General features: G+C 45.1%; 1 protein-coding gene across 1 annotated transcript in view; it reads right to left on the bottom strand.

Annotated features, from left to right (window-relative positions):
- WDR26 (WD repeat domain 26) overlaps positions 1–25503 on the bottom strand; it is a 252395-nt gene that overhangs the window by 173740 nt on the left and 53152 nt on the right. Inside the window, exon 4 of the mRNA XM_030195962.1 lies at positions 19112–19248. Coding sequence (XP_030051822.1) covers positions 19112–19248 — 137 coding nt within the window. The remainder of the gene's footprint in view (positions 1–19111; positions 19249–25503) is intronic.

Genomic DNA, 25503 nt, shown 5'->3' with positions numbered 1-25503 from the left:
CTAATTGGCAGATGGGCTCCTCTGTATCTCTCAGAAGGGAGTCACTGACCACCACTACCTTTTGCTTCCTAGTGGTCTCTGATCCAGTAAATCTGGGGATTTCAATCTTCAGTTCCTCCTGTTGGATGTATATCCGTTTCAAGTTTTATTAGTTTTTACTATCCCGCCTTATGGACAAGCCATCTAGGCAGCTTACAATCTAAACAAAATAGGGACAGAAGAAGAGAATACAAGACACTAGCAGGAAAAGGGGACAGAACTTCATTAAGGATAGAAAGGGCGGGGGGGGGGGGGGGAGGTAAACAGGTGAGCACGACTGTCTTGTGCTAGAAGCCAACAAGACCCTTGTTTGCACATAGCTGGGGATTAGCAAAAGACATTAAAAAGAAAGGTTTTAAGATCAACCTTGAATTGAGTAAGATGTTCTTCACTTCGCCGTCAGGTGGAGTCGCTGTACTGATCCTTCAGGGTCTCGTAATCTGTGTCCAACTGTCCTCTTTCAGCACCGCTTCTTCCCTACTGCTGCATTTCTTGATTCTCACAGATGCTTCTCAACCTTGCCATCTCCTCTATTCCTCCACTTTGTTCAAGCTGCAGACATATCACACATGGAAATAGCCCCTCTCCTTGGATCATGCATTCTGTCTGCACAGAGGAAGAAACTAACTGGGGCAACAGCTTTGGTGACACGTTTCCCAGCCATACTTTAGTTGCAGAAATTTTTGCACCTGTTAAAGGAAGACAGAAAACAGAAAAACCCCTACTAAATCTTCTACTTTTAACTCAGCTATTCTCTGTAGGTTAAAAGAAGCAGCTATCCTCTTGTGTGTGAGATCTGATCCTCAAGAAGTGCGGGGATGTCCAAAGAGTTGAAATGGATTACCTTTCCTTCTAAAATGCAGGTAAAAGAGAAGCTCCTTAAACTAGGAAACATAATGCAAGTCACCCCAGCAATATAAAATCACAATTGAAATGAACCCTTAAAATAAATCAGGCTTTTCAGACACTCATTTGCAGCAAAAGCTCTCAGTAGAACTCCAAAGCTTTGGCATAATTTAGTCACTTGCATTTTATACTATCTATGCCAGCATAGGCACCAGCTCCTGAGTGCTAGGACACCCCCAATATTCTTTCTAGCACTGACCAATCATCAGAGCTGACATCTTCGGGATACAGAGCTGCAGTGGAAAGCAGGAAGACTGCGTCTCCTCAGCTACTGCTCCTGCCTCCCCTTGGCATCCTATTGGCTGGCTAAGGAATGTCTGACCAATGGGCTGCAGGAGGAAAGCAGTACAGAACAAGGTTTAATGATAGAAGACAGCATGAGGTTATCTGGTCCATTATGAGGGCTGAAGCCAGTTAAGTGGAGCTTGCTGCCATACTGGTTAGTCCAAAACAGCAGCAAATACTAATGAAAGCAATAGCAAACTTGTGAGGTTTATATTGTTTTTGCAAGCTTTCTGTTAGGAGGGGATCGGTGGGAGGGGGAGATGTAAGGGTAGTTGGGGGGGGGGGGGGGGGTTGGGGAGTTTGAAAGGTCTGTGAAGGGGGGAGGGTTATATTCAAAATGTTTTTGACATTGCTAGAGACTGCATTGTTATTTGCAATGCTATATTATAGATTTCAGTGTTGAACTATGTGTCTTTATTTTTGATTATGACGACATATCTATATAAATAATTCTCACCTCCAACGTTCAGTGAAGCACTGAATCTACTGTTCCTAGAGTAGGTTGTCAGGACCACTCACCCTACTAGGCTGTCACCAGCACTCACCCTCACTCATAGACACGCCCTCAGCTACGTCCCTTCCGGACATAATTCGCAACCCCAACGTTCTAATGAAGCAACATTTCTCATCTCCAATTCCGTCAAGGTGTAGATCGCAGTGGAACCATGACTGTCTGCCCCGCCCTCGCGTGCGTCATGGTGTCAAGGGCGGAGCCACGGAGGACCAATCAAACAGCACCCACAATGCTATGCTACCGAACGACACACACCAATACCTTATACGCACGAAGCACCGATCGAGGAGCTGCAATAATGCAAGGATACGGGACCACACGGTGTCGGTATGTCACTCACTCCCCCGAACATCGCTGAAACAACAAAACCTCGCTAGCGCCCGTTTCATTGCTCTCCGAAATGGGCCACTTTTACTAGTCTCTATATATAAAAGGCACCTCCAATGTTCTAATAAAGCCTCCAGCCAGAAGTTTGAGGCGGTCTAGATATCCAGTGTGTCCATGAGTGTCTGCCCCGCCCTCGCATCGTGACGACGTTAAGGGCGGAGCAATGACACTCGAGGGCCGAAACGGACAAGGAACAGGCGCAGAGGCGGAGCAAGAAAAAAAAAAAAACAGCGTCCCGACACGGAGTGAACCAGGAACAACGTGGGACGGAGGGAGGGAGGCAGGCAGACAGCATCAACGTCGGAGGGAGAAACGGACAAGGCACAGGCGCGGAGGCGGACCAACATCGCCGCTCACCATACTCCCTCAGAGATCACAGAACCCCGGCAACTGCAACCCCTCCCTCTCACCCAAACACACAAAGGGTCAACGCGCACTCACTCCCGCACCCCCCCCCCCCACGGAGGCCGCCACTCGCTCCCTGAGGTCGACGGAGGCAGCTCATAGGGGACAGGGAGGAGGGCCTACAACTCAGAGGGCAGAGAGACAGGGAGGGGGACACTCTATATGGGTGAAAGGAAACATACAGAGACATATGGAGAGGAGGGGAGACCAGGGGGAGAGAACAGATTGCTCGATGTGGACAAGAGGGGACGCAAGGGGACAGGACACTCTACACTCACTCAGACACACACTCTGGCTCTGTCTCAATCACACACTCACTCATACACTCTCTCTCTCACACATATTCTCTCCTAACAGTTCCCTTAAAAACAAAATTACCATTACAGAACCTTGCTAGTGCCCGTTTCATTGCGTTCTATATAAAAATAGCAGCAAACACTTACAACTGCCTACTTATGGTACATTTGTAAAATGTCTCAAGCTGTTCCTGTAGGTTGCTTGTGTGTCACATGGTGCTAGTTAATGGTTGTTCGGTGAGATGATTGCTGTGCACTTCTTGCTCAGCAGAAGATTCGTTATGCAGCCACAGAATTGGGGGATGGGGGCCTAGAACCAATGGGACGCGACTGACAACTTTGCGGGAATGTTATGGGAGGGTGTTCTGCTACCTGGGAGGAGATAAGTGACTCGATCTCGCTAGCTCCTCTGGTGCCGGTGGAGCAGGCCATGCTAGAAATGTTCTTTTAACATTTAGGGATTTTCTCTTATGATAAAGCAAAAGACTATGGTAAACGATGAAAGGTTATTCTGTTCCGAGTTAGCGAATGATACATACCTGTAGCAGGTGTTCTCCGAGGACAGCAGGCTGGTTGTTCTCACGACTAGGTTGACGTCCATGGCAGCCCCCACCAACCGGAACAAAAACTTTGCGGGCGGTCGGGCACGCCCACCGCGCATGCGCGGCCGTCTTCCCACCCGTGCGACCGTTCCCACTCAGTTGAATGACAAGCAAAGGAATGAGGAAAAATGCAACTCCAAAGGGGAGGAGGGAGGGTAGGTGAGAACAATCAGCCTGCTGTCCTCGGAGAACACCTGCTACAGGTATGTATCATTAGCTTTCTCCGAGGACAAGCAGGCTACTTGTTCTCACGACTGGGGTATCCCTAGCTCTCAGGCTCACTCAAAACAAGAACCCAGGTCAATTGAACCTCGCAACGGTGAGGGCATAACAGAAATTGACTTACGAAGAACAACTAACTGAGAGTGCAGCCTGAACAGAATAAAATCGGGTCCTGGAGGGTGGAGTTGGATTCAAACCCCAAACAGATTCTGCAGCACCGACTGCCCGAACTGACTGTCGCGTCGGGTATCCTGCTGGAGGCAATAATGTGATGTGAATGTGTGGACAGATGACCACGTCGCAGCCTTGCAAATCTCTTCAATAGTGGCTGACTTCAAGTGGGCCACTGACGCTGCCATGGCTCTAACACTATGAGCCGTGACATGACCCTCAAGAGCCAGCCCAGCCTGGGCGTAAGTGAAGGAAATGCAATCTGCTAGCCAATTGGAAATGGTGCATTTCCCGACAGCGACCCCTTTCCTATTGGGGTCGAAAGAAATAAACAATTGGGCGGACTGTCTGCGGGGCTGTGTCCGCTCCAGATAGAAGGCCAACGCTCACTTGCAGTCCAATGTGTGCAACTGACGTTCAGCAGGGCGGGTATGTGGTCTGGGAAAGAATGTTGGCAAGACAATTGACTGGTTAAGATGGAACTCCGACACCACCTTTGGCAGGAACTTAGGGTGAGTGCGGAGTACTACTCTATTATGATGAAATTTGGTATAAGGAGCATGAGCTACCAGGGCTTGCAGCTCACTGACTCTACGAGCTGAAGTAACTGCCACCAAGAAAATGACCTTTCAGGTCAAGTACTTCAGATGGCAGGAATTCAGTGGCTCAAAAGGAGGTTTCATCAGCTGGGTGAGGACGATGTTGAGATCCCATGACACTGCAGGAGGCTTGACAGGGGGCCTTGACAAAAGCAAGCCTCTCATGAATCGAACGACTAAAGGCTCTCCAGAGATGGCTTTACCCTCTACACGGTAATGGTAAGCACTAATCGCACTAAGGTGATTCCTTACTGAGTTGGTCTTGAGGCCAGACTCTGATAAGTGCAGAAGGTATTCAAGCAGGTTCTGTGCAGGACAAGAACGAGGTTCTAGGGCCCTGCTCTCACACCAAACGACAAACCTCCTCCACTTGAAAAAGTAACTCTTTTTAGTGGAATCCTTTCTAGAGGCAAGCAAAACACGGGAGACACCCTCAGACAAACCCAACGAAGCAAAATTTACGCCCTCAACATCCAGGCCGTGAGAGCCAGAGACTGAAGGTTGGGGTGCAGAAGCGCTCCGTCGTTCTGCGAAATGAGAGTCGGAAAACACTCCAATCTCCACGGTTCTTCGGAGGACAACTCCAGAAGTAGAGGGAACCAGATCTGACGGGGCCAAAAAGGCGCTATCAGAATCATGGTGCCGTGGTCTTGCTTGAGCTTCAGTAAGGTCTTCCCCACCAAAGGTATGGGAGGATAAGCATACAGGAGGCCGGTCCCCCAATGGCGGAGAAAGGCATCCGAAGCTAGTCTGCCGTTTGCCTGTAGTCTGGAACAGAACAGAGGCAGCTTGTGGTTGGTCTGAGAGGCGAAAAGGTCCACCGAGGGAGTGCCCCACTCTCGGAAGATCTTGCGTACCACTCTGGAATGGAGCGACCGCTCGTGCGGTTGCATGACCCTGCTCAGTCTGTCGGCCAGACTGTTGTTTACGCCTGCCAGGTATGTGGCTTGGAGAAGCATGCCGAACTGGCAGGCCCAACGCCACATCCTGACGGCTTCCTGACACAGGGGGCGAGATCCGGTGCCCCCCTGCTTGTTGATGTAATACATTGCAACCTGATTGCCTGTCCAAATTTGGATGATTTGGTAGGACAGCCGATCTCTGAAGGCCTTCAGTGCGTTCCAGACCGCTCGGAGCTCCAGGAGGTTGATCTGCAGATCCTATTCCTGGAGGGACCACAGTCCCTGGGTGTGAAGCCCATCGACATGAGCTCCCCACCCCAGGCGAGATGCATCCGTCGTCAGCACCTTCGTGGGCTGCGGAATTTGGAATGGACGTCCCAGGGTCAAATTGGTCCGAAATGTCCACCAGTAAAGCGAATTGTGGCAACTGAGGGACAGGCGGATGACATCTTCTAGATTCCCGGTGGCTTGGCACCACTGGGAAGCTAGGGTCCATTGAGCAGATCTCATGTGAAGCCGAGCCATGGGAGTCACATGAACTGTAGAGGCCATATGACCCAGGAGTCTCAACATCTGCCGAGCTGTGACCTGCTGAGACGCTCTGGTCTGGGAAGCGAGGGACAGGAGGTTGTGGGCCCTCGCCTCGGGAAGAAAGGCCTGAGCCGTCTGTGAATTCAGCAGAGCTCCTATGAATTCCAGAGATTGGACTGGCTGGAGATGGGACTTTGGGTAATTTATCACAAACCCCAGCAGCTCCAGGAGGTGAATAGTGCACTGCATGGACCGGAGAGCCCCTGCCTCCGAGGTGTTCTTGACCAGCCAATCGTCGAGATACAGGAACACGTGCACTCCCAGCTTGCATAGATACGCCGCGACCACCACGAGGCACTTCGTGAACACCCGTGGGTCAGAGGGAGCCCAAAGGGCAGCACACAATACTGAAAGTGCCGTGTCTCCAGGCGGAATCTGAGATACTGTCTGTGAGCTGGCAGTATCGGGATGCGAGTGTAAGCGTCCTTTAAATCCAGGGAACATAGTCAATCGTCTTTCTGAATCATTGGTAGAAGGGTGCCCAAGGAAAGCATCCTGAACTTCTCTTTGACCAGGTATTTGTTCAGGCCTCTCAGGTCTAGGATGGGGCGCATCCCCCCTGTTTTCTTTTCCACAAGGAAGTACCTGGAATAGAATCCCTGCCCTTCCTGCCCTGGTGGCACAGGCTCGACCGCATTGGCGCTGAGAAGGGCGGAGAGTTCCTCTGCAAGTACCTGCCTGTGATGGGAGCTGAAGGATTGGGCTCCCGGTGGGCAATTTGGTGGAGTGGAGGCCAAATTCAGGGCATATCTGCACCGCACTATTTGGAGAACCCACTGGTCGGAGGTTATCAGAGGCCACCTTTGGTGAAAAGCTTTCAACCTCCCCCCGACTGGCAGGTCGTCCAGTACGGACACTTTGATGGCGGCTATGTTCCCATGGATCCAGTCAAAAGCCCGTCCCCGGCTTTTGCTGTGGAGGCGCAGGGGGCTGCTTAGGCGCACGCTGTTGACGGGAACGAGCGCACTGGGACTGTCCCTGTGCCTGAGGAGACCTTCGGGCCGGCTGGGTGTACCTACGCTTGTTGTAGGCGTAGGGCGCAGCCTGACTGGCCCGGGAAAAACGTCCACCTGCAGAGGTGGATGCTGAAGGCACCCGGTGGGAGAGCTTGTCGAGGGCAGTTTCCCGCTGGTGTAGTTAGTCCACCAACTGCTCGACCTTCTCGCCAAAGATATTATCCCCCCGGCAAGGGACATCTGCCAGTCGTTGCTGGGTGCGGTTGTCCAGGTCAGAGTCACGCAGCCAGGTGAGTCTGCGCATCACTATACCTTGGGCCACAGCTCGAGATGCCACATCACAGGTGTCATATATACCCCTGGACAGGAACTTTCTACACGCCTTCAGCTGCCTGACCACCTCCTGAAAAGGCCTGGACTGCTCCAGAGGGAGCTTATCGACCAGGTCCGCCAGTTGCTTCACATTGTTCTGCATGTAAATGCTCGTGTAGAGCTGGTACGACTGGATGCGGGTCACGAGCATGGAAGATTGGTAGGCCTTCCTCCCAAACGAGTCCAGAGTGCGAGACTCCCGCCCCGGGGGCGCCGAGGCGGTATCCCTCCAACTCCGTGCCCTCTTGAGAGCAGAGTCCACGACCGCCGAGTCATGAGGCAATTGGGGCCGCATCAACTCTGGGTCAGAGTGGATTCTGTATTGGGACTCCGCTTTCTTGGGAATGGTGGGGTTAGATAATGGCTTCAGCCAGTTCCGAAGCAGTGTCTCTTTGAGGACATTGTGCAACGGTACCGTGGAAGACTCTCTAGGTGGTGATGGATAGTCGAGGACCTCGAGCATCTCAGCCCTCGGCTCATCCACAGAGACCACAGGGAAGGGAATACATATAGACATATCCCTGACGAAGGAGGCAAAGGAGAGGCTCTCAGGGGGCGAGAGCTTCCTCTCTGGTGAAGGAATGGGGTCGGAGGGAAGGCCCTCAGACTCCTCTGAGAAGAAATATCTGGGGTCCTCCTCCTCAGAGTCGGACATGAGCTCTTGCAGCTCAGACCTGAACCGGGCCTGTCTCGACTGCGAGGAACCATGTCCTCGATGATGGCGTCGAGCGGTGGACTCCCGTGCCGGCGAGGATGAAGCTCCCTCCATCGACGGGGATTCCACCTGCGTGGCGGTCGACATCGGTACTGCAAGCGGTGTCGGTGTCGAGGCCTCGGCATCGGGCTAGAGCACGCCGGCGCCTCCATCAATGGCGCCGGGGGCGCAAGCACCCTCGGTGCCGGCAAGGCCTGGCGCATCAGCCCTTCCAGAATCCCCGGAAGGATGGCTCGGAGGCACTCGTCAAGGCCCGCTGTCGGGAAAGGCAGGGGGGCCGGTGCGGGTGCCGGTAGTTGCTCGGGTCCAGGAGACTGTACCGAAGCACCCATGGACAGACACAGCCACACCTCTTCGACCGAGGGGGAACGCGCCTCTCGGCACTGCCGCTTCCTCGGCGTCGAGTCATCTCTGGAGGCGCCGGAACTAGTAGTCCCGTGAGCCGTGGGCGACCGATGACGATGTTTCTTGGTCTTCTTTTGGTGCCCATCGGCGCTCGGTGGCAGAGATGAAGAGGAGGTAGAACCCCCCCCCCCCCTCGAGGAATCGGGTCTGACAGGGTTCGGTCCCGATGGCCCTGGGTAGAGGGAGTGGCCGGGGCCGACTGCCCGCGCGGCCGCTCACCCCCGCCAGTGGTCCGGCGGGCCAACGGTACCTGTGCTCCTGGGGTCAATGCCATCGTCGGTGCCGATTTCGTCAACATCGGTACCGGTATCGAAGATCTGGCCGTTGACACCGATGCCATCGACGGGCCGGCGCAAGTTCCAAAAAGTTGGTCCCCACGAACTTGCCTCACCACCTGTGTCCGCTTTCGCAAGCCGAGACACAAGGTGCACGTTTTGGTATTATGCTCCGGGCCAAGGCACTGGAGGCACCAAGCGTGGGTATCGGTTTGCGAGATCTGCCGGCTGCACTGACCACACTTTTTGAATCCACTCGGGACCTTCGAGGACATCGACGGAAAAATCGCGTCGGCGAAGTCAAAGTCGTCGATGGTGGCGGTGAAAAGCACACCCAAAAAAGAAACGACCGCTCGGCCACAAGGCCGCAACGAGGCGCCCCCGCGGCTAAGACGACGAGGGTACAAACTTTTTTTTTTTTTTTTTTTTAAACACAGAAATAAAGAAAAGAAACGCGAACGTGCACGATAAACGAAGAGAAAACTCGCAGCTAGGCCGTGATCCGGTTTCCGGGGCTGACCGAGAGAGACGGTAACACGTCTCTCTCCAGCGCGGAATCGAAAAAAAACTGAGCGGGAACGGTCGGGCACGGGCGGGAAGACGGCCGCGCATGCACGGTGGGCGTGCCCTGCGTGCGGGACCGCCCGCGAAGTTTTTGTTCCGGTTGGTGGGGGCTGCCGTGCACGTCAACCCAGTCGTGAGAACAAGCAGCCTGCTTGTCCTCGGAGAACCTCTGTGTACATCTGTATACTGCACAAGTCAGTATGTTCCTAAATATAACGGACATAAAACAACAATGAACAATGAGAAAGCAGATACAGCAGCTGATAGCCTCCTTGCTTTGTTTTGGAAGTACCAATATGGTGGCTGCATGAGGAAACAACTTCAGCCTTTTGACATCAGGTCATCTCTTATCTTATTAAACCTCCTTGGTGAAGGTTAGTGTCAAAGCTACTGGTCCTGCCTCCCCCACAGCTCATTGGCTAAGGAATATCTAACCAATGGGCTAACAGCAGGAAGCAGCGTTGTGCAGCAGTGTAAGTCAGATCAAGGAGACTGAAGAAAAACAGGAGACGGGATAACGTCAAAAAGTTGAAGCCAATTAGGTAACCATTTGTTTCCTCTTCCCTGTGCATCTATTATCTAGTTCACTCAAAACAAAGCAAGCCAAACCTGTGAGCTGCTGTATCCTCGTTGTTGTTCTTTATCGTTGGTAGCATTTTTATTTAATCTCACTTATATTTTCAAACATGCTGGCTTGTGCAGCATATGGATATACACAGAGGAAGTATTGGTTTAATCAGTTTGAGTACTAATTTGTTCTACATTTTAAATCATTGTGTCATTTGGAGGGCTGGCTATAGGCACTCCCTGTATTTGTGCAGAGATGTCTTCAACTAGTAAAGAGCCACCAAAACAGACCTGTTATGAGAATCTGGTAGTTAATCAGACCTACTATTTATAAGTTCAATTAAAAAACATTAAGTGCTCCCAGTTTCAACCTAATTAACTCATATAAAGTTAATTATGTTTAATGGAAAATAAATCTGTTGGTGCAGGCTGCTTGCTATGTGAATATTCCATCACTGTTTCATTATTGATACCAAGTATTACATATTAAGGGTTGTTGCTATAAACTTTGTTTTGTTTATCCAGTCCTTAAATGCACACAGTTTTGCTTTTTAAACCCAAAATATATTGGATAGATTAGTATGTGTCCTCATTTATGTAACAAATCATGTGGTGGGAACACAAAGTGATACCATATGCCAAAAATCTTATGAATGTTTAATTATTAAAGATTGTTTATTGATATATAAACAAAACATTACAAACCAGCAATACAGTGATAAGGAATCAACCCGTCCTGGGACAGTAACAATGTAAAAACTATTAGTAATAAAGTGTCCCCAATTCCCACATTCAAAGATAGATCTTAAGAACAGGGTTTACAATCTAAGACATTGACTCTGATAGTCCCAGATCTAGGCTATGGACCCTCCCCCTATATCAGACTGCTCTAAATACCTACCCCCCCTCCCTACTTTCTAAGAGGTATAAAGGATTTGTTATGTGATATCTGTTAAGCACTTGGCTCCAGCCACAGAAAATATGGAATCCAAATATGGTCTTCAAATAGCAAGAAATTTAACCTGTATCTTCCAGTATGGCCTGGTCAACCACACCTCCCAAATTATTAAAGCGTGTAGCCTGTTCCTCCACATCCAGAAAGATGGATAAATATCCTGAGTCCAGTAACTAAAGATACATTTTTGTCCTACAATAAAAGCTTTGCTCAAAAATAGACTTTCATCTCTGCCCTGGGATCCCAAGAAGGAGGCCCTATGAAAGAAGACACTTTCAAATGACAGTTTTCATGGTTTAGTATTTGTTGGAGATAAACCATAATTGATCTCCAAAAGGCTTTTATCTTGGAGCATGTCCAAAGGCCATGTAGAAGTCGGTTTTCTGAGGCCCCACATTTTAAACACACAGGTGTTGCCACACATCCTGCACAGAAGGCTCGCCACTGTGAAAAGTATGCTCGATGGATTATCCAGTATCAGCACTCCTGCAACTCTGCTTGATGCACCATCTTTGGTATCTGAGCAAACATTGTTACGGGTATTTCTATTTGTAGTGGTCTAAACAGTTCTTTAACCCAAGAGTTTCGTAGAGACCAAAAATTCAGACTTGGCAAGTATTGTCAGAGCTGTTTATAATACCAAGAGACCGATATTTGACCCAGTACATCCCCTTGTAAAAATTCTCAAATCTGTAAGCAAAAACGCGATTTTAAACTATCAGTAAACTCCGAACATAGCTAATCATTTGCATATAGGCAAAGTGATCTCGCACTGAAAATGAAAATCTTTGTTTCAGTTCTTCAAAAGTGAGTAGGGATCCATCTTCTTTTGAGGAACCTGTGGGATATTTAAATGCAATTCCTAGAGTTGGTGGGGATCCTGACGCTGGTGTGTTCCTAGGACCGAAGCTTAAAACTAGCTTCCCAGTGTGCCACAACCTCCTCCCTGTAGTGCTTGGCAAATGTATGCAGCATTGACTACATTGCACTGTCCGCCAGAGACAGTAAGATAGCTTGGATGAACTGTCGCTGTATGCCTTGTAGAATGAGCTCAAGGAACCCGTTTCCCAGCAAGCAAATAAGCTGACATGATAGTCTCCTCTAGCCACCTAGCAATTGTAGGCTTGGAAGCCATGAGGAAATGTGTCTGCTTACCAAAAAGCGAACAGTCTGTCCGATTTGCAAAACTCATTTGTGACTTCCAGATATCTAAAAAGGCTAGATTCTGTTTAATACATTTGCAAGAGACACTGTTGGAGGGTTAGAAGGAAAGTTAGCCTTTTTGCAGATACACGAAGATAGGCAATAGAGTGGCTACACCGGAGGAAGTAGAAACTATGAGAAGAGACCTTCAAAAATTAGAAGAATGAAATAAGTTTGGAAACTTGACCAGTCTTCTTATCCTGCACATCATGCAATATATCAATGCAGCTTACAATTCTAAAATTTAGGAAGATAGAGAGGAGGGAGAGAGAGAAAAGGGAAACAGTAACAGTAATGGGAGGGGGGAAATAGAATTACAATAATTGATAGGAAAGACAGGGTGTCAGTAGGGACAGCAGGAAGGAAGGTTTGGTGTGAATAGGATATGTTTAGATCCTATCCTTTTGCTTTTCCTCTTTGAATGTGTCTTTGGACATGTTACTTTGTTATCCTGTCCTTCCTCCCATTCAAAAGGTCTGGCACCAGGGACGTAGACAGACCTGACATTTCTTTTTTTTGGGGGGGAGGGGGGGGGGCAGAGTTAACATGGAGGCGGGAACTAGGCATACTGGCGTGAGTAGTGCTTGGCATACTCCTAAATAATGATTGTTGTCCTGCAAAAGGAGAGCTCCACTGAAAACAGGGGAGAGGTGAAGGGAGGGAAGAAGTAAATTTGCAGGCACCAGAGACAGGGATCAGAAGATCTCCAGATATGGCTCTGCAGACAAACCACCCACAAAGCTCTACTGGGGACCAGCTGATTAACTGGACCAAGAGTAAATCACCCAAAACCAGAGGCTGAAAAGTGTGTCCATCCACCTGCTGGAGACAGAAAATACTGAGGAGCTGGACTGGATGCCAAGAGACACATCTCAGCTCAGTTTTCAGTTCTCTGCTGGTTGATGGTCACAACAATCCCGCAGGTTCTGTAATAGTGGGAAGCTACATAATGGATATTTCATAGAACCATTTGCAAAAGTGTGAAAACAAAAACATGTCCGTGAAAACTTAGTACTGAATAGCTCTTCCTGTTCAACTGCACTTTTACATCTGCTTGTTGGGAGGACAGTCAGGCATGTCAGAAAAACTCTTTGTAAAAAAAACTATTTATCTGTCCAACAAATTGACAGTCTGGAAGCTTTTAACAGCTGCTGCATCATGATATAGTGAATATTTTTCAAAATTCAGCTCTCTCCTCCACAGCTCAATTTTCAGCCTGGCTGAAACCTGCCTGAATCCAGTTTGCCGCCATGATAATGATCAGAGAGGGGGAGATACAAGAGTGTGTCCAAAACAGACAGACCAGTGGGCGTTCACATTTGTCCCTCATCCCCACAACAATCATCATTTTCTTAAGGTAAAACACTGAAGCTCATTTTGGAGATTGATATGTAAGCATCCTGAATCTCACCCACCAGGGGTGTAGCAAGACCTGACTTTTTTTTCGGGGGGGGGGGGGGGGCACTAGGTATATAGGCGTAAAGAGTGCTTGGAATACTCCTAAATACTGCCTTACAGTGAACTTGATAACGGATTTCTAAGTAAAAAGTCTGTTGTGCAACATAATATGCACACTTACGAAACCTTGGAAGAACTGACATTTTTAAATGAAGTTGCATTATCCCATAACAGTAGACCGAGTCTGGTCAACCTCTCAACACACATCACAGTATCCTGGAAAATAACTATTGTTCTAGCACATATCCTTCAACTTTACTTTATAGAAATATAAAATACCTTATTAAGCTGTATTAACAAGTCTTCTTGTCCCTTCCTCTGGTTCTGCTGCTGTCTCTCCTTTCTGAAGCTGACATGAAAGTCCGTGAAGTTCCTGACAGTGTTCCTTCCACCCCTTCTCCTTACGAAGGAGCAGACAAATAAAGGATTATCTGCCAAATTACTTTGTGAAGTAATACTAAATCCTGCAAAAAAGCTTCTTACAGCCTATGTAGCAAGCTTAACAGCACCAATTCTGAACATACAAATATCAGTAACTATCTTTAAAAAGGCAGCAGTGGATATACATAACCGCAATATGCTTCCTATTGGAAAAGCCAGACAAATCAGACTCCTATGTATCCATGAACAAATTACAAGCCAGCAGAATCTCTCACTTTGGTCACAGAACACAAACTAATCCTCACCAATTACAGAACAAAGAACCAAAATCAGAAAAGGAAACATTGAGAAATCACATTTTGTATAAGCAGTGCAGCACAGGAGAAATAAAAATAAAGAGAGATTATCTACCGAAGGGAGCAAAATACAAGATCACTTTCTACCCCCAAATAAACCCACAAATAAATTATCTGGATACCCAAGCTAAAAACGTGCACGACAACAATAAGCTGTATTTTCAGAGCACTTAGACTAACAAAGAGGCATATTTTCAAAGTACTTAGACTTATAAAGTTACATAGCAACCTATGGAACTTTGCAAGTCTAAGTGCTTTGAAAATGAGCCCCACAGTAACCTATGGAACTTTAAGTGCTTAAAAATGATCCCCAGTGACTCCAGCCAGCTTATTAGTAGAACATAACCACAGAGACATGGTAATATGGTTAATACTAGAGCCCAGCTAAGGAACAGGTTATTTTGAGTTAGTCTTCACTGGACCATACTTACTTACATTTGAAAATACAGCGAGACAGAATAGAATTCAGTTATAACACAGGAGGAAACAGATGGATATGTCTGAAACATTTAACAAAGTTGAAATTAGCATATATACCCAAGTGGGCATTTAAAAGTCTGTCCTTTAATGATACCGCATGTTCAGGAATCATAGCCTAAGAACAGTTATTCAAACATTATCAAACGCACACACCAGAACAGGCATCTATATACACAGTGCAAAAGTAAAACAACTTCTACAGAAACATCCAAAGCTTAATTCTTATTTTCTCATTTCAATCTTCCAAAACTCTAGACAGCAGATGTACAGATCAGCAGGACCCAGAGCTGTCCAAAACAAGTAGTATGAAAAAACACAGTTTATATCCAATTGTTCAACCACCCTTAGGATTCATCTTTGGGTTTAAAAAGAACACACACATGCATGTAAGGACTGGAAAAAACAAATTAAGACAAAGTTTAAAGCAAATGCCCTTAATATGTAATACTTGGTAGCAATAATGAAACAGTGATTGAATATTTACATAGCAAGCAGCCTGAACCAACAGATTTATTTTCCACTGAACATAATTAACTTTGTATGAACTTGGTGGCTAACAGTGTGTTGAACTGGACAATGTTGCCACATTCAGACTGCTTCTGGACAGAACTTCTGCATGAAGGAAGCCCTTCCCTCAGTATTCAATACCTCTCTGTGAAATAGTAGTAATGGCAAGTACATTTTTATAATATACCACTGCAATCCTGCAATCTACAAAACAAAAAGGAGCAAGTTCCCACGTCATCTTTTTCTTTTGATATAGGAAAAAAATAAATGTTAAATGCTCCCAGGTCCTTACAAATAGTAAGTCTGATTGTTAAGCACCTGATTCTCATGTCTGTTTTGGTGGCCCTTTACTAGGTGAAAACATCTCTGCAGGAATACAAGCAGTCCCTATAACCAGCCCCTCCAAATGACAATGATTTACAATTTAGAACTGCCACAAATATTTCCCCTGTGTACATCTGCATGCTGCACAGCTGGCACATTTGAAAATATGAGATCAAATAAAAAATGTTGCCAACAATAAAGGACGACAAAGTGGATAGAGCAACATGGATAGAGCAGATCATAGGTTTGCTTGCTTTGTTTTGGGTGAACAAGGATGATCGATAGCTGCGCAGAGGAGAGTGAAAGGAAGACCAACCTAATTGGCTTCAGCTTTTTGATGTCTCCTGTTCCAGCTCCCTGCAAAGCTGTTCTCCTTCAATTTTCTGGGTCGCCAGCAGCATCAGTGATGTAAACACACCCTCTTCGGTGGTCCTGGAAGCTCTCCCTCTGTTGCAGCGTCTTGCCTAGGTGGGACAGGAAATTTAGCAGAAGGAAAGCTTCCGGGCCGCCGAAGGCAGTGTGTTAACACCACCGACGCTGCCAGTAGCCTGTAAACTTGAAGGACAGTTGTGCAGGGAGTGGGATAGCAGTGCAAGGAGCAGTGAAGGACGGCAGTGCAGGGTGCGAGAGGGCAACCAGTAGTGCCTAAAACACAGGCACTTGACTGACCATCAGGGTTGGGGGACCTGAAGCTGGAATGGGGGTGCCTGGGCCCCCAAGGCTCCCCATAGCTGCATCAGTGCCACCCATTGCTGGCAGGAAATGGCAGGGTGCTGAATATCCTCTGTATCATAACTTGCCAACCCAATTGTACATTATTTATTTATAGCATTTGTATCCCACATTTTCCCAACTATTTGAAGGCTCAATGTGGCTTACATTTTCCACAATGGTGATCACCAATTTCAGAAGAAAAATACATATTTAAGGTGAAGGAGACAGAGAGGATTAGGTATACAGTTACAGAAAGTGCATTTTCATAACCAGAAATAAAGGTGTTGGATTAACTTCAATCGTGACTAGATTTAACTTGGACAATCAGGAATATTAAACTTCAATCTTATTGATTAGTATGGAGAATCGGGAAGTACAGAATTATGTTTAGTGAAGATTCGGTGTAAAATTTTGATTAACTGGTATTTAGGATGGATTATTGTAGTGTGCTTTGTTGACAAGGTTGGTTTTCAATAATTTACAGAAATTATTTATGTTGTGTGTTTTTATTGATTTAGGTAGTTCGTTCCATATTTGTGTACCTATATAGGCGGTTAAGCTTGGCAGAGTTTAAAAAGGGGTTAGATGGTTTCCTAAAGGACAAGTCCATAAACTGCTACTAAATGGACTTGGGAAAAATCCACAATTACAGGAATAACATGTATAGAATGTTTGTACGCTTGGGAAGCTTGCTAGGTGCCCTTGGCCTGGATTGGCCGCTGTCGTGGATAGGATGCTGGGCTCGATGGACCCTTGGTCTTTTCCCAGTGTGGCATTACTTATGTACTTGTGTAAACTGGATGCATATGTTAATTTATATTTCACTCCTCTGCAGTTGGGGTAGTGAAGGTTCAGGAACGTGCGTGATGATTTAGTAGAGTTCCTGTTTGGTAAGTCTATAAGGTCTGACATATAACCCGAAACTTCACCACGTATGATCTTATGAACCAGAGTCCTAAAACTGGGTACCAAAATATCAATGTTTAATGTTTCAGAGCTCAAGTGTATGTAACCATATTGCTGCCTTCAAGGAGTAGAGCTGTACACAATGCAATATGTGGGGATTGGTTCTGAGAATACAATCCAAAAAGACTCCTACAGCTCCATAAGGACAATATAAAAATTTTAAGTCAAGCCACTTTGCATTACTGTTTGAAAAGGTTTTGAAAAGCTATAAAAAATATATTGGAATCAAAAAAGGTAAAGAGCAAGCCTGCAAATCACACACTGAAAACATGACTGCAAAAAGTCCAGTAAAAACAGATTTACAGAAAATTTAAGCTACCACAAAATTTAAAAAAAGTGTTATATATGCATATATAATGCAGTATGCACACAGATTAAAAAAAACCACACATAATCCCTGACTGGATTATTGCTGACAGTAAATATTTAGGCCACCAACTCCATTCTCCTTAAGAGAAAATTTTAAGTCTTAAGAATGAGAGACCAATATCTATTTTTCCTCAAGTTTTAGAAGCTTTTTTCTATACAACTAGAAGTTTCATGAAGAGGGTGGAAATATGTAGAAGACCCCCCCCCCCTCCAAAAAAAAAAAATAAATAAAAACCACTGTGGTAAAGCAGTTAACATCTAAATTAGTGTGGAGTAACTTAGTGTTCATTAGCACTCCCTGTCATGCCAGCTCAATAGCTCTATATCTTAAATAGGCTGTATTAATTAGCACCGTCATGCCAGGCCAATAGCTGTACATCTTAAAATGGGCGGTAAATGGGTATGGACTGCACCTTGCAATTAGCAAGTGGTAACAGCAGATACACTTACTGTGTGGTACAAGGTTTTCCTTTGCAGTAATTGCACATGAAGATGCCGAGAACATCCCAACAGTTACCACAAGTTAAGTACAAATTATTACCGCACTTTAGTAAAGAGCCCCTTAGGTACTAGTCAAAATGTTAACAGCCAGGGAGAATTTTCCTTACTTGATTCATGTTTCATTCTAATTTTGCTTAAATTGTTTAGTTTTATAAAAGTTATGATCAGTATTTTTGCTTTTTTGCATCTTAACTAACTAGGAGACTTGAAGGCCCAATTATATATAATGTTCAGATCAGAGTTGAAACATCCATGTCAGGACATGTTTAAACCAGGCAGTATTATGCAAAGGCTCTGCAGAATGTAGGGTGCTCTATAAAATATATACAAACACATGAAAGAGCGCATGTGCAAAAGTGGAATAAAATCACATGGAAGTGGTGCTGCTTCCACGTGTATCCAGCCCATTTTACAAACCCATATGTGGTGCCAATTAGGAAAAGGGGGCACAGTGTTTTACAGTTTTTCATTTTATAGAGGTGGGAACAATGGAAGATTAAGGAGAATTAGTCCCTCGTGTAAAAACCTGGCCAAAAGGAGCACTTTTCAAAAAGCTGTGCAAACCTCTGAACTTCTGTAAAACCCAATAGGAATATTTTCCCCCATAAACCTGTATTCCCACTACAAAATGGGAAACACACGTAGATTTTTGGTCCGATCATGCCACATCCCACTGAAGTCTCCATATGTAAACAGCTTCCTAAATTTATCATTTACACATGAAGGGAATAAACATGTGTAAAAGTGCCACTATTTAAACATGGAGATGTTTTCCAGGTCTAGTTGTATATACACACATTCTGTGACAGTATCAATTGAAGTAAAAAGGAAAAATCAAAAGCATGAGCATCCTTTTCATAAGCAGTGCAAAATCAGGATTTTTCTACCATGAAATGAAGTTTCAGTTTATCACACAGATTGTATTATACACAGATATGAAATCCAAAAATTCTAGATAAATTAATTAAAACCCCAAACTTGTTTAACATGAAGCCAACTGATAAAAAAAACTGCCAAAATTGCCCTCTTGGTCACAGAGAAATGATTTTGTTGCACCTTAACTATATACATAATGAACAATAGAGACCCTTATATTACAAAACACACTTAAGTACTGCCCTTACCCACTGAGAACATGGATCCGTTCAGTGTTGTATTTCAACGGTGTCAGCTCACAACGTAGAACCTGAAGTGCCTCCAGGACCTTGCCATCCTCCAGATATTCCAGGTACTTCTGCTGTAGCAGTAAAAACTTCATCCTCTGACATGACAGAAAGCAGCAGTCAGGGGAAAAAGGATGACTGAAGTTTCAGAACATGTTTGGGCCTAAACAGAATAGTAAAAACCATTCTACTATACCCTTCAAACAAAACCAAACATTTTTATTACATCAACAGTATTTAGCTTAAATAACAATCTGATTAAAAACAGTTATGTATAAAGAACCTAGATGTACTCGCCATGCTGACATAGTAACATAGTAGATGACTGCAGAAAAAGACCTGCATGGTCCATCCAGTCTGCCCAACAAAATAAACTCATATGTGTATACCTTACCTTGATTTGTACCTGCCTTTTTCAGGGCACAGACCGTACAAGTCTGCCCAGCAGTTATTTCCCGCCTCCCATCACCGGCTCTGGCACAGACCGTATAAGTCTGCCCTCCACTATCCTCGCCTCCCAACCACCAACCTCTCTTCCCCCACCTGCTCCGCCACCCAATTTCGGCTAAGCTTCTGAGGATCCATACACTGCCAAAACAGACACTGGAACTTATGACAACAGAACCGAATGACAGCATGTTATAGCACTACAGAAAATTAGTATTACTGTTATAAACTGATAGGTGATAGGCTCTATCCAGAGATAATTAGTGTATGAGACAGAAAAGTAGAGGTAACTTCCAACTTCTTAATTTAGGCTAGTTAGGCAAAATAAAACACCAATCACCACCCATGAGGTCTACCCCCCAAGTCTGGCTTGAGTTTTAAAGGCCTTACTTTCATTTTTGCTCTGCTGTCAAAATATTAAGAAAACAGAAACCTGAAAGATGTCCCCTCAAATAAGTGTTATTCTTAGACAGCTTCTTCAGAAAATAAACTTACTGGTCATACTACGACTAACAGACCCTTTCAAATAAGGTGCAAGGTGATGCGTGGGAAAAAAAGGAGAGAGACTGTGACCTGCTTTGATTTTCCTGCATTGGAAGCAATGAAGTTTAAAGTACAAAGTACAATTTAACTGACAGCACTGATAGTGCTTCATCAGTAGAGGCTTAATTATTTACCCCATTTACAAAGCCATGCTAGCGGCTGCCAGTGCGGTAATGCCGACACAGCCCATTCACTTTGAATGAGTTGTGTCGGCATTGCCACGCGGCTTTGTAAACCCCAGGGGAGGGATGGGTGTGTTAATAATTGCTTGTCTTCATATTGTTGTGAGAAACCGAAGATATGTTAACTGACATAAAGCTGTTTGCATGGTAGGGTCTTCTCTATAGTGGCCCCAAGACTGTGGAATAATCTCCTCTTGAAAAGTGGCTGAAGATTGAAAAATATGCTTTGTTTTTCTGAAGTTCAAATCATATTAATGGAGAATAGATTATGTTAAAGGATGCGTGTTCTTTTACCTTGTGTTTTTATGTTTGTTTATGATTTTAAATCGAATGTCTTTTGGGATTTAACAGATTTTGTTACTGTAAACCACCTTGCTTACCGAGATATATATATATATATATTTTTTTTTTTTTCATATATACACACATACATAAAACATATACATACAGTGCACTCCATTTAAGTGCATGCTCTAACTGCATGCCGTACTTCGGTCCCGTTTTTGGCACCATCAATTTCTATGGGGACAAACTTTAGCACACCACTGATAAGTGCAAGATTCGCTTATATGCATGGTTCAAGACTCCACATAAGCAACCGCACACTGATAAGTGCAAGATTCGCTTATATGCATGGTTCAAGACTGCTCAGGAAAGACTCCACATAAGCAACCGCACACTAAGTGCAAGATTTGCTTATATGCATGGTTCAAGACTGCTCCTCTGCAGGAAAGACTCCACATAAGCAATCGCACACTGATAAGTGCAAGATTCACTTATATGCATGGTTCCAGACTGCTCCTCTGCAGGAAAGACTCCGCATAAGCGCGTGCATGGAATATAGAAGCCGATTGGCGTGTGACAACCAACGAGATTTCAAATTTACTGCCTCTGCCACAGGCAGAACAAAAGAATGTTGTTAGAGTGTACACCGGGGTCGTTGTAACGGAACTGTAAGACTAACACTGGCTGAACGAATAGAAGTTCTTAAAAAATTAGAAAACAAAGTCAAGCATCTATTGCTAAAGAATATGGTATCAATCCCAGTCAAATTTCACTTGTCTTGAAGCAGAAAGACCAGCTTCTGGAAGACTGGCAAAACAATACAAATCCACAACGGAAACGAAAACGGGCGGGAAAAGCTGAGGAAGTAGAAGATGCTCTTCTTCGGTGGTTCTCTCGAGTCGGGAGCAGACAGTTTCCTGTCAGTGGTCCACTGCTTAAGGAGAAAGCTAACCAGCTAGCTGAAAGTCTTGGAATAACTGAATTCAAAGCCACTGTTGGATGGTTGGAAAGATGAAAGGAGAGGAACAACATAAAATTCAAGAAACAGCATGGTGAGAAACACTTGTATTCAAACATGCTGAAACTACAGGAGGTAAAACATCGAAGGACCAACTGACGATCCTCCTTTGCTGCAATATGGATGGGAGTGAGAAATTGGAACCCCTCGCCATTGGAAAGAGCAAACAGCCCCGTTGCTTCAAGAAAGTTAAGCGACTTCCTGTGTCATTCGAGGCTAACGCAAATTCATGGATGACGGGGGAAATTTGGAAGCAGTGGCTAAAGAAGTTAGACACTAGAATGGGGGCACAAAAGTGTCAGATCCTGCTGCTTTGTGATAATTGTGCTGCACACAGGGATGATGTCAGGCTGTCTAACGTCAAGGTGGTCTTCCTGCCACCAAACTCTACCTCTCTGATCCAACCTATGGATCAGGGCATAATAGCCAATTTCAAACAACATTATCGGGCTCTTGTGCTACGTCGTCTGATGAGCGTTATGGATGACCAAACTGGCAAGGATAAACGTGCTGTTGAACTGGCTCGTAATCTATCACTGTTGGATTCCCTACATATGCAGAAAGAAGTCTGGAATCATGTTACACAGGCAACCATTGTGAACTGCTACAAGCGGGCAAGCTTTGTTAAGGATGTGGAGAGGGACGAATAGATGCAGCTGTTGCAAACGCGTCAGATGAACAGGTTATTGACATCCCAGCTGGTGTTACTGAAGAGGAGTTCCATCACTACGTAGCTGTTGATCACGATCTACAAACAGCTGAAGACAGCACTAATGTCGAGATATGCGCCTACATGCAGGGAACGGCTGATGATGGAACAGATGAAGAAATGAGCAGCGAGGCACATGCAGACGAAATTCAACAACCTCCTCCTGTCACTTTTGCAAGAGCGCTGGAGGCCACTGGATGTCAGTGCTATGACAGTTTTTACCGTCTGGCAGATGTAGTCTATGGAACTCACAGACCCAAGATTGTTCAAAGGACTATAACTGATTACTTCAAGTAAGCCTGTCAATTAACGGAGACTGTATACTGTACATATAATAAACAGTACTGTACATATATTTATCAGATGTCAAGCTTCTTTGGGTCACAATGGTTAAGTGCATGCTCTGGTTAACTGCATGCATTTCTTTGGTCCCAGACCCTTGCACACCAGGGCTGTGGAGTCGGTACAAAAATCTTTCGACTCCGACTCCTCAGTTTATGATACCTCCGACTCAGACTCCTCAGTTTTTAATATGTATTTTTTTTGCATGTTGACTGAAAGAGTGCAGCATGCAAGGCTGCATGTTAATGTTTGGGTTTAAAATCTATGTCACTGTGACTTTTTATTTTATTTATTAAAGAAACTATAAATATTCATTAATCCTAAAGTTTAAACAAAAAAAACACACATAAAAAAACAAGGTTATGTTTATTGTTTTTTATCAAGTATTTTTTTATTACATTTGTACCCCGCGCTTTCCCACTCATAGCAGGTTCAATGCGGCTTACATATTACAGGTACTTATTTGTACCTGGGGCAATGGAGGGTTAAGTGACTTGCCCAGAGTCACAAGGAGCTGCCTGTGCCTGCAGTGGGAATCGAACCCAGTTCCCCAGGACCAAAATCCACCACTCTAACCACTAGGCCACTCCTGCTTAAGAGCCTAAATTTGGCTTCCAGAACCTCCTTTCCACATTTTCTTATGTTATTGGCACCCACATGTATCAAGATAGCCAGCTCCTCCTCAGAACTATCTAAGACCCTGTCTAGGTGACATGTAAGGTCTGCCACCTTCACACCAGGCAGGCAAGTGACCAGGCGATCCTCACGCCCACCAGCTACCCAGCTGTCTATATGCCTAATGATCGAATCATCAACTACAACAGCTGTCCTAACCCTTCCCGCCTGGGCAGAAGTTCTTGGAAACCTATCCTTTACAACATCTGGGGATAACAGGGAGACAGACGGCGCTTTTATTCATTGGTTCCTAAGTTTATGAGATGCCTAGATCCAAAAAAGCAAATATTGTCAAGGGCTGACCACAGCTCTGATGCTTGCAGTCAGGAACAGCTCTGAAGTGAAGCTAGCAAGAGGAAATAGCTCTTTGGCTCTGTAAGCTGGTGAGTGGGCCTATCAGTACAGAAAAGGCTGAAAAGTGAGACACATAGAGAATAGAGTACTGTGAGTGGTAGTTTTTCATTTGCTAAACATAGCTTTTGTTTTCCCACTAGAGGCATTTTAAGCATACATCGTAGTGGATTAAAGAGAGAGGAAGAACTAACCCAGTTTGCCCAGTTATTTCTGTGCACACTATTAAGTTACATTCTGGCTGGCAACTAGAATGTGACATCATGCAAGATATCCCTCTTACTAGGGCAATAGTCTGTCTTCCTTCTTTGTTCCCCCCCCCCCCCCCATGCCTTGGGTAGCAGATTATAGAAGACCCCATTTCGTTTGCTCCAGCACCCCACCAGTCCCCAAGTCTAACCACAAAGCTTTGCAATAGTAATGCTAGCATGGCTACTGACCCACCATCTAGTCTGCTAGACATGCCAACTTGGGTATATAAGTGACTGTAGTACTTCTAGTTTTCTAATGTTTTTTTTTAATTATAGACTGTTAAGACAGGTCCAGCTGCGGTTTTGATTTTAATCATCACAGCCTAATCTAACCAGACACCATTAAGTAGGAAGCTGACTAGAGAGTCTACTCATACCTGCCAAGAAAGCTCAACTACACGATAGTCTCACTTGTTGAGACTTCCTGTAATAGCTAGACCTCACTAGAATCTACTAGGAGCTGGGCCTGTGACATGCTGCATCATTACCCACCAGTAATGCAGATTGTATGGTTGTTTGTATTTCTGCTAAGACTAACATTTCATGTTAAACCACTTTGCCAATTCTTTCAGCAACCCCAGCACTCCAGTTGAATTGGTCAAAGCACTATAAACACATGCCACTAAGTTAAACTTTCTATTGTCTCCAATTTTAGCAACCAAGAACTCTCTGGGCTTATCATATGCCCTCTTAAACTCAGTTTTATTCTCCACCACCCACCCTGCGATGGCATTTCAAGCTTTAGTGGGTTGAAACCTAAAAACGAAAGATCTACTTCTGCCTTCTATATCTTGTCTTATGTATGGTGTAATAGTTTCCAGTCTACAGAAATGTGAAAGTAAACACACACATTCACACAAAGGCCATTTACAAGAGATGGCTCATATATAGCTGTACACAATCAATATCAAAGTGTTAGCATACTATGGCCCTAAATACATTCTTTGATTACAAATACCAAATGTTACATGAATATCATCTACATATATACATAAAGGGAGGTCGGAGTGGAGGCGTGGCCTAGTGGTTAGGGTGGTGGACTTTGGTCCTGGGGAACTGAGTTCGATTCCCACTTCAGGCACACTCTGGGCAAGTCACTTAATCCTCCATTGCCCCATGTAAGCCGCATTGAGCCTGCCATGAGTGGGAAAGCGCGGGGTACAAATGTAACAAATAAATAAATAGAAGACCCCCCTCCAAAAAAAAAAGGTAACATTAAAATAAGAGAACATCTTCAATACCTTTGTGCAATCAGTACTTCAATAAAAGTACTACCCAAATTGATAGCAAACAAACAAAAAACCCTGAAAGCAGACTGTCACCAATTAAAACACACACATACTGCAGTTTTTCAGCATCTTCCTCTTTCTATACATCATACATGTGTAATGCACAGAGGGGCATTTTTGAAAGAACATCCAAGTCAGTAGGACACCCTGCTCATAATGTACAAAACAAAAAGTCCATTAAACAGCCATTTTCAAACAGAAAAAATGTTGGGGTTTCTGAAAATACATGAGAACATCCAACATGAATAGCCATTTTCCAAA

Source organism: Microcaecilia unicolor, chromosome 3, assembly GCF_901765095.1.
Source record: "Microcaecilia unicolor chromosome 3, aMicUni1.1, whole genome shotgun sequence".
Classification (NCBI taxonomy): Eukaryota; Metazoa; Chordata; class Amphibia; order Gymnophiona; family Siphonopidae; genus Microcaecilia; species Microcaecilia unicolor.
This window is presented reverse-complemented; position numbering and strand designations above follow the sequence as displayed.